Source organism: Erythrolamprus reginae, chromosome Z, assembly GCF_031021105.1.
Source record: "Erythrolamprus reginae isolate rEryReg1 chromosome Z, rEryReg1.hap1, whole genome shotgun sequence".
NCBI classification, from domain to species: Eukaryota; Metazoa; Chordata; class Lepidosauria; order Squamata; family Dipsadidae; genus Erythrolamprus; species Erythrolamprus reginae.
The window spans coordinates 136,157,266-136,173,092 of record NC_091963.1 but is presented as its reverse complement, the minus strand read 5'-3'; the positions used below and the strand labels follow the sequence as shown (position 1 = coordinate 136,173,092).

General features: G+C 45.1%; 1 protein-coding gene across 2 annotated transcripts in view; it reads left to right on the top strand.

Annotated features, from left to right (window-relative positions):
• Positions 1-687: 687 nt before the first annotated feature.
• The window catches only part of LOC139153012 (BICD family-like cargo adapter 2), a 39,475-nt gene continuing 24,335 nt past the window's right edge, over positions 688-15,827 (top strand). Inside the window, exon 1 of one of the 2 annotated variants that reach the window (XM_070726527.1) lies at positions 688-1,352. In XM_070726527.1, the coding sequence (XP_070582628.1) occupies positions 1,044-1,352 (309 nt within the window). In that variant the 5' untranslated portion in view covers positions 688-1,043. The remainder of the gene's footprint in view (positions 1,353-15,827) is intronic. The other variant, XM_070726526.1, reaches the window with a different exon arrangement.

Genomic DNA, 15,827 nt, shown 5'->3' with positions numbered 1-15,827 from the left:
TTTAAACCTGTTTTAATCCTTATGCATTCCATGTGGATTTAAGGACGGGAAGAATTGGAACTGGAATTATTAATTATATCATATAAACAGAGGATGTTTATATTTGAGAGTGCAGATATAATCTAGTGGCTGAAGACAGCAGAGTTATAAATCTCAGCTCTGCCATGAATGTACTGGTGTCTGCACCCAACTTATTTCATCCATCTCCAATTTGCAAACTGCAGTAGGAAGTTGCAAAAGGTGCTTAAAAGACTTTTGTAACCTTTGCCGTAAAGGCAGAAAACAGGAAATAAACAGGGAAACCATCCGAGAAGAAAGGAAATAGAAAACACAGCCTAAATTGGTGCTTTTAACTCTTGAGAGTTTAAATGTCACCCGGATGAACCTGCTCACCTGGCACCTCCCATTTAAAGGTTCAAAGAACTGCTAATTTCAGGCTGCATGGCCCCCAAAAAACCCAAGAACAACAACAAAAAAAGTGGTCTGAATAAGGAAAAGGCTGGGCAATCAGAAAACAGGCTTTTCTCTGGCCTTTAAGCCACAGGATTTGGTTGCTTTTATGATACACCAAGGCAGTGGAAAAACTGCACGGTCAGGAATTTCCCAAGGGAGGAGAAACACTAGCAACAGGTGAGGCTTTGAGCTAGGAAAGGTGGAGCAAACAGCGTCAAACCTCACCTGTCGCCTGGGAGGGCGGAGGCTGCAATCGGGAAATAAACAGCGAAACCCGATCAGAAGGAAAGCAGCCAGAAATCTCCCAGGTTGGTCGTCCACAACTTTTGGTGGACCTCAAGAGTTTGATTATCTCCTCCCCTCCTTGGAACCTTGGATGATATAGAGACCACCTGTGGCTTTCTTTTCCTGGAGACATCTTATTCCATGGGGAAATAGGACAAGCCAGGTTCTGCCTCTCAGCTCTTTCTCTGGCCTTTTCAACCCGCCTGAAACCAGTGCGACCAAGAATCCTGGCTTGTAAAATCTCCGCAGTGTAACCAGCCTGAGGGACAGGCCTTCCCAGTCTGCCTTAGAGACTCCATGGCTTCATGGCTTCTTCCAGGTACCCAGAGGAAGATGCCTGCCGCAGCCCTTTCCCTCTGACTCCCCCACCCGCTCTGGGGGATGAGTACTATCCTTTTGGGGGCGAGGGCCAGCCAGCCTTTGTGGGGGATGCTGCTGCAGCTGGAGCCGCAGGGGAAGGGGACCCCGAAGACGCGGATCTGGGGGTGCTGCTTCAGAAGAAAGAACAGGACTTGTTGTTGGCCGCCGGGTTGGGGAAGATGCTCCTGGAGCGTAACGAGGAACTGGAACGACGCTATGATGAACTGATGAAGGAACATTTGGAAGTGAAAGAGGTGAGGCGGGTGGTCGGAATAAGGAGCAGACGGGAGGAGATCTGGACTGAGATGTTTCGGTCAGGTGCAAAACTTGCTGGGGTTAGGGTTAAGATTAGGATTAGTACTAGGTTTCAAGTTAAGGTTGGGGTTGAATTTAGGTTTAGGGTTGGAGTTAGGGTTGGGTTGGGATTAGGTTTAGGGTTTAGATTTGCGATTAGGGTTGGAATTGAGGTTGGATTAGGATTAGTGCTAGGTTTGGAATTAGGGTTTGGGTTGGGATTAGGATTAGTAGTGGAATTGGAGTTGGGATTAGGTTTAGGTTTAGATTTGGGGTTAGGCTTGGAATTGAGGTTAGGTTTGGGGTTAGGGTTGGAATTGGTATTATGATTGGAGTTGGGGTTAAGGTTGGTGTTAGGGCAGTGGTAGGTTGCTGCCTGCTTGGACCGGTATTAGAAATTTACTGCCACTCGCCAAACCGGCAGCAATGACTGGCGGTTCATGCTTCCAAACGGGTCCTTCGGCTTGCAAATACATTCCTCTGCACATGCGCAAAGCTTTCTGTGCATGCACAGAGGGTATTTCTGGGTGTTTCGCGCAAAACGTGCAGTTCCATCACAATGTGAATTGGAAGGGAAGATAAATGGAACCCACCCTGGGTTAGGGGTTGGGATTAGGGTTGGAGTTAGGGGTGAAGTGGGGATTACACATAGCGGGGGTTCCCACGTACAGTTCCAGATGACCGGTGCATGCACTGGCTGCCAATCAATTTCCGGTCAGACCAGAAAACCTCCGGAACCGCCTTCTGCCGCACGAATCCCAGCGACTGGTTAGGTCCCACAGAGTTGGCCTTCTCCGGGTCCCGTCGACTAAACAATGTCGTCTGGCAGGGCCCAGGGGAGGAGCCTTCTCTGTGGTGGCCCTGGCCCTCTGGAACCAACTCCCTCCAGAGATTAGGACTGCCCCCACCTTCCTCACCTTTCGTAAGTCATTAAAACTCATCTTTGCCACCAGGCATTGGGAAATTGACACACACACCCCAATTGTTAAGGTTGGTGCATGTTTTGATTGGATTATGTGATTATTTTATTATAAGGGTTTTAAATTGTATTTTTAATAAATTGGATTTGCACACTGTTTATGTTGTTGTGAGCCAACCCGAGTCTTCGGAGAGGGGCAGATTAGATACAAATCAAATAAATTAAATTAAATTAAATTTTGCATGCGCAGAAAACAAAAGTTTGTGAGGGGATGCATGCACGCAAGATTTCAGTGATTTTTTTTCAGACACTTCCGCCTGTGCATACAAGCAAAAAATCGCTGAACTCTCCCTCACATGCGCATCCTCTCACAGGATTTTGCTTCCTGCGCATGCGCAGAAGCAAAATCTCGCTCAGATGTGTGTGCACGCCCTCCGGTCACCTGGAGATGTGCGCGCAGCTCCATTTTAGCTACTGGAGCTATGATACGCCCTATACCCACTGTTCTGCCGGCGTGTCTCAACCGCCCGTAATTACAGGGTAATTAGTCTAGAAAGACACATATGATAGAAGGAATACCCAAAAGTCTTTATCAACAGAAAAACAGAAACAGCTCCCTTTTTAAGTGTCAAAGGGATTTTCTGGTACACACAAGGCACAGGTTAAATGCAGTCCAATTGCTCACCCAATAACTGGGAAATGGAGTCCAATTCTAAAGTCCAGAGAGTCCACACACCATGTTGAACAGCCAAAACCACGATCTTGACGAAACTATGAATCAGATAAACTGCCATGAGGCTAAAACAGCAGGCTGCTCTTTTATCTGTAGCACTAATTACAGCAGCCCCACCCAACCACAGGTGGCCTCATTTATCTCCTGTAATAATCCTTCAGTTGTTGTCTCCTATGCATCACTCTATGCCTGCGTGGATGTGTCATAAATTCTTGTTCCGAATCCAGGGATGATAAGGATGATTGATCTCGTCCTGGGCTGTCTGCCAAACTCCCCTCTTCCAAGTCACCCTCACCTTCTTCTTCTTCTGAGGAAACTTCACTACTTGCCTCTGTCGGCAATAAAGCAGGCCTATAACACGTTGATGTTTCCCCTGCATCCACCTCTACATTCCTTGGGGCAGGAGCTGGGCCAGAGCCAACCACAACAACCCATCATTTATTCAACCCTTTCATGTTCTCTCCCTCCAGTGTATTTGCTAGGTTGAAAGTCTCAGAGATGCGGATTTTCTCATGGGCTGTGCTTCATTGTACTTTCTCACCAAAGTTATGGATTCAGAGTCCTACAGCCCACCCCTTGTTGCCATCCCAACTTTGAGCCCTTTGCCCCGTTTGCTTCCCAGTTTTCTATTTTCATCCTTCTCTTCCTTCTTCTTAGTCATCTCTTTGAATTCTTTCCCGGATGGAGATGACACATTGAGTTGGGTGAAAAAAGTCTTAGGTTGCATCAGGACATTCTTTGCAGTGGGAACATTCTACAGGTAGTCCTCGACTTACGATGATTGATTTAGCCACCATTGGAAGTTACAACCGCCTTGAAAATAAGTGACTTATGAACATTTTTCACAGGTACGGCCTTTGCAGCATCTCCATGGTCATATGATCAAAATTCAAACACTTGGTAAACTGACTCATATTTATGACGATTCCCTGAAATCATGTGGTCCCCTTTTGTGACTTCTTGAAAGCAAAGTCAACCAGGCAGCCAGATTCATTCATCAACTGTGTCACTAACTTAACAACTGCAGGATTCACTTAACAACTGTGGCAAGAAAAGTCGTAATATGGGGCAAAACTCACTTAAGGAATATCTCGCTTAGCAGCGGATAGTTGGGGCTCAATTTTGACCGTACGTTGAGGACTACCTGCATAGTCTTTTTCTTCCATAGGTTTTTCTCGTAGGAAGGGTAGCAGTTTGACTTCTACGGCTTTACTGCTGTATCTCCACACCCTTCGTTCTGAGCATAGATGTGCACCAACATCCTCGTTCACTCCCTTGTATTTACACCCATTTTTATTCAGCACCAAGCAATCAATTTCAAAATTTCTCGTTTTGAATTTGCTCCGTGCTTTTCTCTCTTCTCTTCCATCATTTAATCTTCATTTATTTGAATATACGAGCTTCTCAATTGCTACTCCTGGGTGTGCCAGCCCAACAGTGGAAGAGTTCTGAGTGGCTTCCACAAACTTTAGATAAACATGAACTTGTGACATTTAGGGTGGAATTCTGAACCAAATAAGATAGTGAGCAGGTGCAGGAACCAGCTGCTTGTAACTCCACAGTGTATTCAGGAGAGTGAAGCAGAGGTGGTGCAGAAAAGAGGCTGGGAGAAGTGAACTCCAAAACTCTATACAGGTACTTTAGTCCTCAAATTACGACTACAATTGGGACCGGAATTTTCATTGTTAAACAAGATGATTGTTAAATGAGTTGCATCCGGTTTTGCAATATTTTATTTATTTATTTTTGCTACGGCTGTTACGTGAATCCCTGCAGTCGTAAAGTGAATCCCGTGGTCATTAAGCAAACCTGGCTTCCCCCAATGACTTTGCTTGTTAAAAATCAGCTTGGAAGGTTAAAAAAAAATATTTATTTATTATTTATTTATTTATTATTTGGATTTGTATGCCGCCCCTCTCCGAAGACTCGGGGCGGCTCACAACAAGTGCAACAAATCATAAATAATCCAATTAATTAAAATATTTAAAGATTTAAAAAATGCCGATTACATGAGCCCAGAATGCTGCAACTACCTTAAATACATGCCGTTTGCTAAGCTCCCAAATTCCCACGACTATGGGGATGCTGCGATGGTCAAAAATGTGAGCACCAGCCATAACTTTTTTTCACTGCTGCAGTGACTTCAAATGATCGCTAAACAAATGGTCGTAAGTAGGGGAATACTTGTGCACCCCCATCCCAACATAACTCACTGTTGAAGACGGGTTTGTGAAATAGTCTTCCGGAGTTGTTTAACTACAGTTGTTGAAATGGCCAGCCACCATTGCTTCCTGATTGGTTGCTTGTGTCTTATCACCAGATCGTGATTCACATAGTTTCATCCCGCTGCTTTCCATGTCACAAAACATGTACTGTATTTGTTTTCATAGATTTTCACGGGTACAGAGAGAGAGAGAGAGGGAGGGAGAGAGAGAGAGAGGGAGGGAGAGAGAGAGAGAGAGAGGGAGAGAGAGAGAGAGAGAGGGAGGGAGGGAGAGAGAGTGGGAGGGAGACGAGAGAGAGAGAGAGGGAGGGAGGGAGGGAGAGAGAGAGAGAGAGAGAGAGGGAGGGAGAGGGAGGGAGAGAGAGAGAGAGAGAGAGAGGGAGGGAGGGAGAGAGAGAGAGAGAGAGAGAGAGAGAGGGAGGGAGAGGGAGGGAGAGAGAGAGAGAGGGAGAGAGAGAGAGAGAGAGAGAGAGAGAGAGAGAGAGAGAGAGAGAGATCAGGAGCTTTCTTTAGCAGAGGTTCATCTTTCCCCCTCCCACAGAAGGCTGTTTGGACACAGAATTGCAAACTAGAAAACATTTCCAACTGGCTTCAATATATGACTTAACCAAGGGCGGGCTTCAAAAATTTTAGCGAGTGGTTGCTGGCTGTGCGTGGCCATCATGGTTGTAGCCTAGTTGGCTTCCTGCACTACAGCTGGGGAGAAGGGGGTGTTTTCTTTGAGCATCCAGGAGGGGGGAAATGGCCTCCCCAGGCTCCAGAGGCCCTCTGGAGGCTAGAAACGGACCCTACAGAAAATGGGCCTACCAGAAGTTCAGAAGTCTATTTCAAGCCTCCCCGAACTTGCTCTCCCCACCCCCCAGAGGCTCTCTACAAGCCCCAAATGCCCTCCCAGAGCCTCTGTGCAAGCTAAAACTCAGCTGGCCAGCATACACAGGCATGTTGGAATTAAGCTAGGCCAACAGCTTACCTGCCAACAGATATTGCTCTGTGTGCCACCTGTGGCATCCGTGCCATAGGTTCACCATCACTGGTATGGGTTTTCCTGCCTGTGCTGGGGGTAGGATTAGAAGATCTCTAAGGTCCCTTTCAACTCTATTATTCTATTAAAACATTACCCATTGCTTCAACTAACTCTATATTTGTATTTTTTATATTGCTGTAAGCCGCCCTAAGTCCTTTGGGATTGGGCGGCATAGAAGTCAAATTAGATAGTTAGATAGATAGATAGATAGATAGGTAGGTAGGTAGGTAGGTAGGTATATTGGTAGATAGGTAGGTAGGTAGGTAGGTGGGTAGGTAGGTTGATTGGTAGGTAGGTAGGTAGATAGATATGTAGGTAGGTAGGTAGGTAGGTTAGTAGGTAGGTAGGTAGGTAGGTAGGTAGGTAGGTTGGTTGGTTGGTAGGTAGGTAGGTAGGTAGGCAGGCATGCAGGCAGACAGACAGACAGACAGGTAGGTAGGTAGGTTGGTTGGTAGGTAGGTAGATAGGTAGGTAGGTTGGTAAGTAGGTATATTGGTAGGTAGGTAGGTTGGTAGGTGGGTAGGTAGGTATATTGGTAGATAGATAGATAGATAGATAGGTAGGTAGGTAGGTAGGTAGGTTCATTGGTAGGTAGGTAGGTAGGTGGGTAGGTAGGTTGGCAGATAGATGGATAGGTAGGTAGGTAAGTAGGTAAGTAGGTAGGTAGGTTGGTAGGTGGGTAGGTTGGTTGGTAGGTAGGTAGATAGATAGATATGTAGGTAGGTAAATAGAGTAGAGTAGAGTAGAGTAGGGTAGAAAAGAGAGATTGAAGGGACCTTGGAGGTCTTCTAGTCCAACCCCCTGCTCAGGCAGGAAACCCTATCTCACTTCAGACAAATGTAGATCTAATGTTTTTCAGGTATATGCAAGATATCCAACCTTAGGCCTTGCACATCTGGAAGGTTGCCAGGTTCGTTTCTTGAAGCCGTGCCACTGCCTACCACATAAACATTGTTAGTTTCTAACATGGGAATTCTTGCTTAGCATGTGAAGCAACATTGGCATCTGCTGGGGCCACCTCTCTTTGTCAGAAACAAGTGCTGTTTTCCAGCCTTCCCTGCAGATAAATTTTGTCTTCTCAGCCCCTCTATCTCCCCTGCCCTCAAATACTCTGCTCCCCTATTCGTCAACTTCAAATGTTACCAGCATCACACTAGGGAATTTATGGCCATTGCTACTGGGAGAACCAGTTTGGCCCAGAGGAAGGCATCACAAAACCAACACGAGTCTGCTTACCTGGGTGGATATAATTACCTAAGACGGAAAGAAGGATATAAAAGTGAGTGAAACTGGCAGGAACAGAAGCGAGAAAGCACCCAGTGTGAATCACTCTCGTTTCCACACGACCTCACCCACAAATGTCGGTACCCAAATATTTCTGCACAGGGCTGTGGCTCTTTACAAGCCATGGCAACTATGGCTTTACGACAGTCCTGGAAAGCAATGTACTTTTGCTGTGCCAAGCCTGCTTGACTGTTGTTGGTGCGATCGTTTGTTTGTTTGCTTGTTTGTTTGTTTAGTTGTGTCAAGCATAGTTCCCTCTAAGCTGAGCAGTGAGCAATCGCTCGCTTAAAAATCATCATCAACTCAGAGTTTTCCAAACCTGCCCAGAAGCTGAGAGGGAAAGAGTGAGAGGGAAGGAGAGAGAGAGGAAGAGAGGAAGAGAGAGAAACAGATAGAAAAAGAGAGGAAGGAAAAGAGAAAGAAAAAGAATGGGAGTAAGGAAGAGAGAAAGAAAATCAAAATCTAGTTTGAAACTAGCTCAACTATTTAAGTGGTATTTTGATATTGATAGAGTTGCCCTATTATGAGCTCACTGTTATAGACACACAGTACAGTACTGTACTGTATTTTATTTTGATATTCTCTGAGGCAAAACAGGGTGGGTTTTTTGTTTGTTTGTTTGTTTGTTTATTTATTTATTTATTTATTATTTCTGTGCCGCCCAGTCACGAAGGGACTGCAGCTCAGACACTATACTTTTCCGCCCACCCCGCAAAAAAATTAGAGGAAACACTGGTGTCAAGTACATTCTGGTAGTATACAAAGATATAACAATGTTTACATACATGATACTAGTAAAAGAGAAACATGAGGACAGGGGACGGAAGGTACTCTGGTGCCCTTATGCACGCCCTTTACTGACCACTTAGGAATCAGGATAGGTCAACAGTGGATAATCTAAGGGTAAAGTTTTGGGGGTTAGGTGATGAAACTACAGAGTCCAATAGTGAGTTCCGTGCATTAACTACTTGGTTGATAAAGTCATATTAACACCCTCGAAAATGTCCAAAGATACTTCACCAGAAGAGCCCTTCACTCCTCTACCCGCAACAAAATACCCAACAAAACTAGACTTACAATCCTGGATCTAGAAAGCTTAGAACTACAACGCCTTAAACATGATCTAAGTATTGCCCACAAGATTATATGCTGCAATGTCCTGCCTGTCAAAGACTACTTCAGCTTCAACCGCAACAACACAAGAGCACACAACAGATTCAAGCTTAATATTAACCGCTCCAAACTTGACTGTAAAAAATATGACTTTAGTAATCAGGTTGTCGAAGCGTGGAACTCATTACCGGACTCTGTAGTATCATCCCCTAACCCCCAACATTTTACCCTTAGACTATCCATGGCTGGCCTCTCCAGATTCCTAAGAGGTCAGTAAGGGGCGGTTGACCTCTCCAGATTCCTAAGAGGTCAGTAAGGGGCGTACATAAGCGCACTAGAGTGCCTTCCGTCCTCTGTCCTATAGTCTCTCCTATATCTCCCCTATCTTCTCTACTATATCCTCTATAACCTTGTGTATTATTGTGTATTGGACAAAATAAATAAATAAATAAAAATAAAATATTTCCTGTAGTCGAGTTTGGAACGGTTTACTTTAAGTTTATATCTGTTGTGTATTCGTGTGTTGTTGTGGTTGAAGCTGAAGTAGTCATTGACAGGAAGGACGTTGCAGGAGGTGATTTTATGGGCCATGCTTAGGTCATGTTTAAACCTGCCATACTTCCTCCAGGTGTGTCTGGAGTAAGATTTCTTTAAATACTTTCCCCTTGGCATGCTTTTTCATTTTATTGGCACTGCAAAAGGAAGTCTGCTGGAGGGGGAGTTGATAGCCTCCTCATTAGGAATTATATAGCCTGTGGAACCCACTGCTGTAACTGGATTTCCAGGAAAATTAAATAAAAGTCCAAGCCAAGGAAGGAAAAATGGGGAAAACAACAACAATAGTTTTAATTATCGCTAGCCGGCAAGCAAAACAAGCTGCAATTGGCTTACTCTCAGCCACTAATTAGTGGATTGGTGGCAGAAAACGAGGCAGGTGACCTTGCTGGGCTGTTTTTCTGGCTGGCAAGCAAGGAACAAGTTGTACCAATGTGGTGTCTTGACACCTACAGTGAAGACTCCACACAAGCCCTGCCCTACCTTGGGATTGTATTGCAGCAATAGCAATAGCACTTAGACTTATATACTTCTTCCACAGCTGCTCCAAGCGGTTTACAGAGTCAGCATATTGCCCCCAACAATTTGGGTCCTCACCTTAACAAGCTCCTGGGGGTGAGGACACAAGTGAACCTCCGTTTGGGCTGTTTTTTGCAGTCCCCAAGCTTCAGGAGATTAGGAGTAACCTACCATGAGGCAGGGGCCTGGGAGTTAATTCTAGGAGGAAAATTATTATTATTATTATTATTATTATTATTATTATTATTATTATTATTATCTATTAGATTTGTATGCCACCCCTCTCCGAAGACTAATTTAAAAATACATTATAAAAACTTATCTACTACACAGTCATACACACTCAGTCCAACTAAATAAAAAACATAATAAACATAATAAGGTCAGCAAAAAAAAGGAGGGGGGAGATTAATCCCACCATGCCTGGTGGCAAAGATGAGTCTTCAACATTTTATGGAAGGCAAGGAGGGTAGGGGCAGTTCGAATCTCCGGGGGGAATTGATTCCAAAAGGCCGGGGCCGCTACAGAGAAGGCTCTTCCCCTGGGTCCCATCAGACAGCATTGTTTTGTCCGAGAAGGCCAACTACGTGGGACCTAAAATGATAGCTGACACCTCATGTGGTCAGGTAATCCCTAGAAAGCACTTCCAACAGTGAAGAGATTAACAGTGAGACCTCTTGAGAGCAGGAGGGATACCTTTTCTACCCGAATCACATGGGATGCCCCATGGACCTTCTGTCTCTCAATAATAGACCATTTCCTTTCCATATGGGACTTGGCTGCAGAGCCAAAGATCATGTATAGAGCGCTGGTGAGACCACATTTGGAATACTGTGTTCAGTTCTGGAGACCTCACCTACAAAAAGATATTGACAAAATTGAACGGGTCCAAAGACGGGCTACAAAAATGGTGGAAGGTCTTAAGCATAAAACTTATCAGGAAAGTGTAGTGTCTGTCTGTTTAGTAACAGCCGGCCGCTAGGAGTCTTGCGAGCCGGGGCTATCCAGGGTGCTGATTGGCGCGCGTCCCCTGGATACATAGTAAGCGGGAAGTTTCTCTAAAGTTAATTGGTTGCTGCCTCAGGCAGCTTGGAGTATAAAAGCCTCTGTAATGTTTTTTCCTTTAAGCCTGTACCTGCCAGCCTGGCATGAGTTCTGATTAAAGCATTCTGACTTAACCGAGGCCTCACTTATTACACTGGCGACGAGAGGCGAACGTTCCATACGGATTCTTACTAAGTATTGTAACAGTAAGTGAGGATGTCGGTACAGCTGACCTTTCCCCCCTTCGACCCTCAAGGGGAGACGTGGGACTCATACGTGGCCCGCTTCGATTGTTTTTTAATTTCTAATGGCTATACCGAAATATCAGGGGATTGGAAGAGATCTTATTTCCTCGGGTTTTGTGGCCCAGAGATGTTTGAGACGGCGAGGGCTTTGTTCGCCCCAGTCTCAATACATGAGGTTCCGTGGCAGCAATTTCTGTCTATGCTGCAGGACCATTATGCCTCTGCCCCGTCCCGCTGTGCCCGGAGATACAAATTTTACCAGAGGAACTAGGCGGAAGGGGAATCAATCAATGATTTTGTAGCCGCTCTCCGCAGGGCGGCTTTATACTGTGAATTTACAGACCTAAACGACTACTTATTGGACAGATTGGTTTTTGGGGTGAGGGATGGACGCCTTAAGAGGTGTCTCCTGGCCACCCGAGACTTAACTTTTCAAACAGCTCTGGCGGAAGCCCGCGCGTTCGAGCTGTCAACCTTGTCTCTCGCAGCCATGGACAGCTCCGTAAATGTCACCAGTAAAGGGCCGCTGCTTCCAGACAAGCCCCCGGCTCTTGTAGAGAAGGAGGATTCCAATGCCGGGGAGGAGGAAGAGGTTTGCCGGCTGGCAGCTAACCGCAGCCGGGATCCGCCTGCTGCCCGTCCCCGTCCTCCGTTGTCTCCGTGTTGGGGCTGCGGGGGAAGCCATTTTAGATCAAATTGCCCATTTAGGGACGCGGCTTGCCGGCGATGTGGTGCCCGGGGGCACATTGCGAGGGTCTGCCGTTCTCGCAGATCCCCACCAACCCCGAGGAGGGAGCAGAGGGAGTCCCAGAACTACAACTCTCGTTGGCAAAAGAAATATTCATCGAACCGCCGAGATGAATGTAATACTGTCTACAGTTTCCCGCGTCTAGCAACATCGTATGTCTGGAAGATGTCGAGCGGCACAGAAAAAAATTTCTGTTGAAGTTCGCCTGGGGGACGCTTGGTGTTCAATGCAAGTAGACACGGGATCGGCGCATTCTTTGGCTTCGTGGTCTACCTTGAAGCGCTGTTTTCCTAGGTTAAGCAAGAATCACCTACGGCCCTGCAGCTCAGTTCTCAAAGACTACCAAGGCTCCTTAATTCCAATTCTGGGGGAGGGTCGTTTTACGGTCAAATTCAAGTCGTTTGTGGGCAAGTTGCCCTTAATAGTGGTGGATGGACCCTTTTCAAATCTTTTAGGGTTAAACTGGAAGGGACCGTGCTTTATCCCAGGTTAGGCAGTGGGTGTTGCGGGGATGGCCGAATTCGACCCCCGCCGAGCATCTCGTTCCCTTTTGGCGCTGCAGATCGGAATTCTCTGTTGAGAAGGGCACAATACTAAGAGGTGAGAGGGTCTTGGTGCCAGGTAGGTTACGGAATCAAGTGCTGGCCATGTTGCACAGAGGTCACCCGGGCATTGTGAGAATGAAGGGATTGGCCCGGGACTATGTGTGGTGGCCGGGTATGGACAGGGAAATAGAGCAGAGAGTGGCCAATTGTATGAGTTGTCAGGAGTGCAGACCGTTTCCCCCTCGGGCGGAGCCGTTGGCATGGGAGCCGCCGTCAGGACCCTGGACTAGAGTACACATAGATCTGGCCGGTCCGTTTTTGGGCCAAACATTCTTAATAACAGTTGATGCCTATTCCAAGTGGGTAGAGGTGGCCCAGTTAGGGTCCACTCAGGCTCAGACAGTGATAGATTCTTTAAGGGCCCTTTTCGCCACACATGGCCTTCCGGATCTATTAGTCTCAGACAATGGGCCACAGTTTACTTCGGTTTTGTTTGAATCCTTCCTAGCATCAGCTGGCATTAGGCATGCCCTTTCCTCACCTTGGCATCCGGCCAGTAATGGCCAAGCAGAACGGGCAGTTAGGGCTGTTAAGGAGGCTTTGAAGAAAATGCCACAGGGCTCGTGGAAAGAGAAATTGGCGGAAGTGTTGTTGGCCCAACATTCCACTCCGTGTGTGTCCACGGGTAGGACCCCGGCCGAGCTTCTGATGGGTCGGAAATTGAGGATTATTCTGGATAGGTTGCACCCAGGTTACACCATTGGGGTGCAACGGCCTGAACCATCAGTTAGAGGAATACATGTGGGAGACGGGGTGTATGCGCGATCTTATTCCAGGAACAAGACGTGGGAAAGGGGAACTGTGAGCAGGGAATTGGGGCCCCGTTCTTTCGAGGTAATGCTGGAGGATGGCACTCAATCAGTATAGTCTGGAGGACAGAAGGGAAAGGGCGGACATGATTGAAACATTTAAATACGTTAAAGGGTTAAATAAGTTTCAGGAGGGAAGTGTTTTTAATAGGAAAGTGAACACAAGAACAAGGGGACACAATCTGAGATTAGCTGGGGGAAAGATTAGAAGCAATGTGAAAAAAATATTTTTTTACTGAAAAAGTAGTAGATGCTTGGAACAAACTTCCAGCAGACGTGGCTGGCAAATCCACAGTAACTGAATTTAAACATGCCTGGGATAAACATATATCCATCCTAAGATAAAATACAGAAAATAGTGTAAGGGCAGACTAGATGGACCATGAGGTCTTTTTCTGCCCTCACTCTATGTTTCTATGTTATTGCTCGGTGTCAGTGTTGGGCTGCCCCGGTAAGCCTGGGATCGCCGATTTGTTAGCGGAAACGGCAATGTGTGTGCATCTGCGCATCCCCACTGTGTCCCCGCGGGGCCCCGCACAAGAATTTGCTTCTGCGCATGCACGTAAGCAAAGAAATCGGCAAAAATTGGCAATTTGGGGGGATTTTCAGCCTTTCTTTGCTTCTGCACATGGAATTTCAAAATTATTATTATTATTATTATTTATTGGATTTGTATGCCGCCCCTCTCCGCAGACTCCGCAGGCGGCTAACAACAGTGGTAAAACAACATGAACAATCCAATTAATAAAAACAACTAAAAAACCCTTATTATAAAAAACCAAACATACACACAAACATACCATGCATAACTTGTAATAGCCTAGGGGGAAAGAATAACTTAACTCCCCCATGCCTGGTGACAAAGGTGGGTCTTAAGTAATTTGTGAAAGACAAGGAGGGTGGGGGCCGTTCTAATCTCTGGGGGGAGTTGGTTCCAGAGGGTCGGGGCCGCCACAGAGAAGGCTCTTCCCCTGGGGCCTGCCAAACGACATTGTTTGGTCGACGGGACCCAGAGAAGGGATTTGTGCAGTAGAAGGCGGTTCCGGATGTATTCTGGCCCAATGCCACGTAGGGCTTTAAAGGTCATTACCAACACTGCTTTCCCCCTGGATACCCTGTTAATTATAACACCCATTATTAATATACATATTTCTCAGTTTTGGTATTAATGTTATATGGTATCTTATTTGTTATTACTGTTATTTATAGATATTTCTTCAATTTTCAGGCATCATTTGATTTCCTTTTGTCAAGCCTCTCATATAATAAATTCCAAGTTTTGTGGTATTCTGAATCCTCTTTTTCTTCAATGGTCATTTTGTTCATTTCAGCCCATTACAAAATCTTTTTTATTATTATATATTCGGTTGTTTGGTACCACTCCTTGTTTCCAGTACAAACTTCCAATACTGAATCTGAAAGAATTTAGCCTGAAGTCCTGGAAATTGGGATCACTTAAGCAAGATGCAGCACATATAATAGACAATGAGTTCCTATATCCCTGTCTAGTGCTATAAAGACCCAATTTGGCTGAAGAAGTGTTCAATAATTTTTGCTAATAACCAAAAATTCTGAAATTTTTAGTTGGGGAAAACAATCATTTGTGGCTTATATCTGAACACTGTGTTCAGAACAGGGAGGATTGCTTACCAATCGTAGATTATTTTGCTTATGTAATTATGGCACTTGATATTCAACATAGAAACATAGAAGATTGACGGCAGAAAAAGACCTCATGGTCCATCTAGTCTGCCCTTATACTATTTCCTGTATTTTATCTTAGGATGGATATATGTTTATCCCAGGCATGTTTAAATTCAGTTACTGTGGATTTATCTACCATGTCTGCTGGAAGTTTGTTCCAAGGATCTATTACTCTTTCAGTAAAATAATATTTTCTCATGTTGCTTTTGATCTTTCCCCCAACTAACTTCCTTGCTTAAAATAATCTTATGAGATGGACATATATATAGGTAGTCCTCAACTTATTGTCATTATTCCTATATGTATTAATGCTATATGGTATCTTAGGTTAGAATTGCCCCCACCCTCTTTGCCTTTCGTAAGCTACTTAAAACCCACCTCTGCCGCCAGGCATGGAGGAATTGAGATGCTCTTTCCCCCTAGGCCTTTACAATTTCATGTATGGTATGTCTGTCTGTATGTATGTTTGGTTTTTTATATTAATGAGTTTTTAATTATTTTTAGTATTTATTGGATTATTATTGTAGATTGTTTTATTATTGCTGTTAGCTGCCTCGAGTCTCCGGAGAGGGGTGGCATACAAATCCAATAAATAAATAAATAAAATAAAATATATAAAATAAATCTTATTCATTATTATTGCTATTTATAGATATTTCTTCAATTTTCAGGCATCCTTTTGTTTCCTTTTGTCAAGCCAAAATTTCTGTTGCTAAGCAAAACAGTTGTTAGGTGAATTTTGCCCCACTTCATGACTCTCTTGCTTCAGTTGTTAAGTGAATCACTGCAGTTGTTAAGTGAGTAACAGCGTTGTTAAGTGAATCTGGTTTCCCCATTGACTTTGTATGTCAGAAGGTCGCAAACGGTGATCTCCCTGGTTTATCATAAATGAACCAGTTGCCAGGTGCC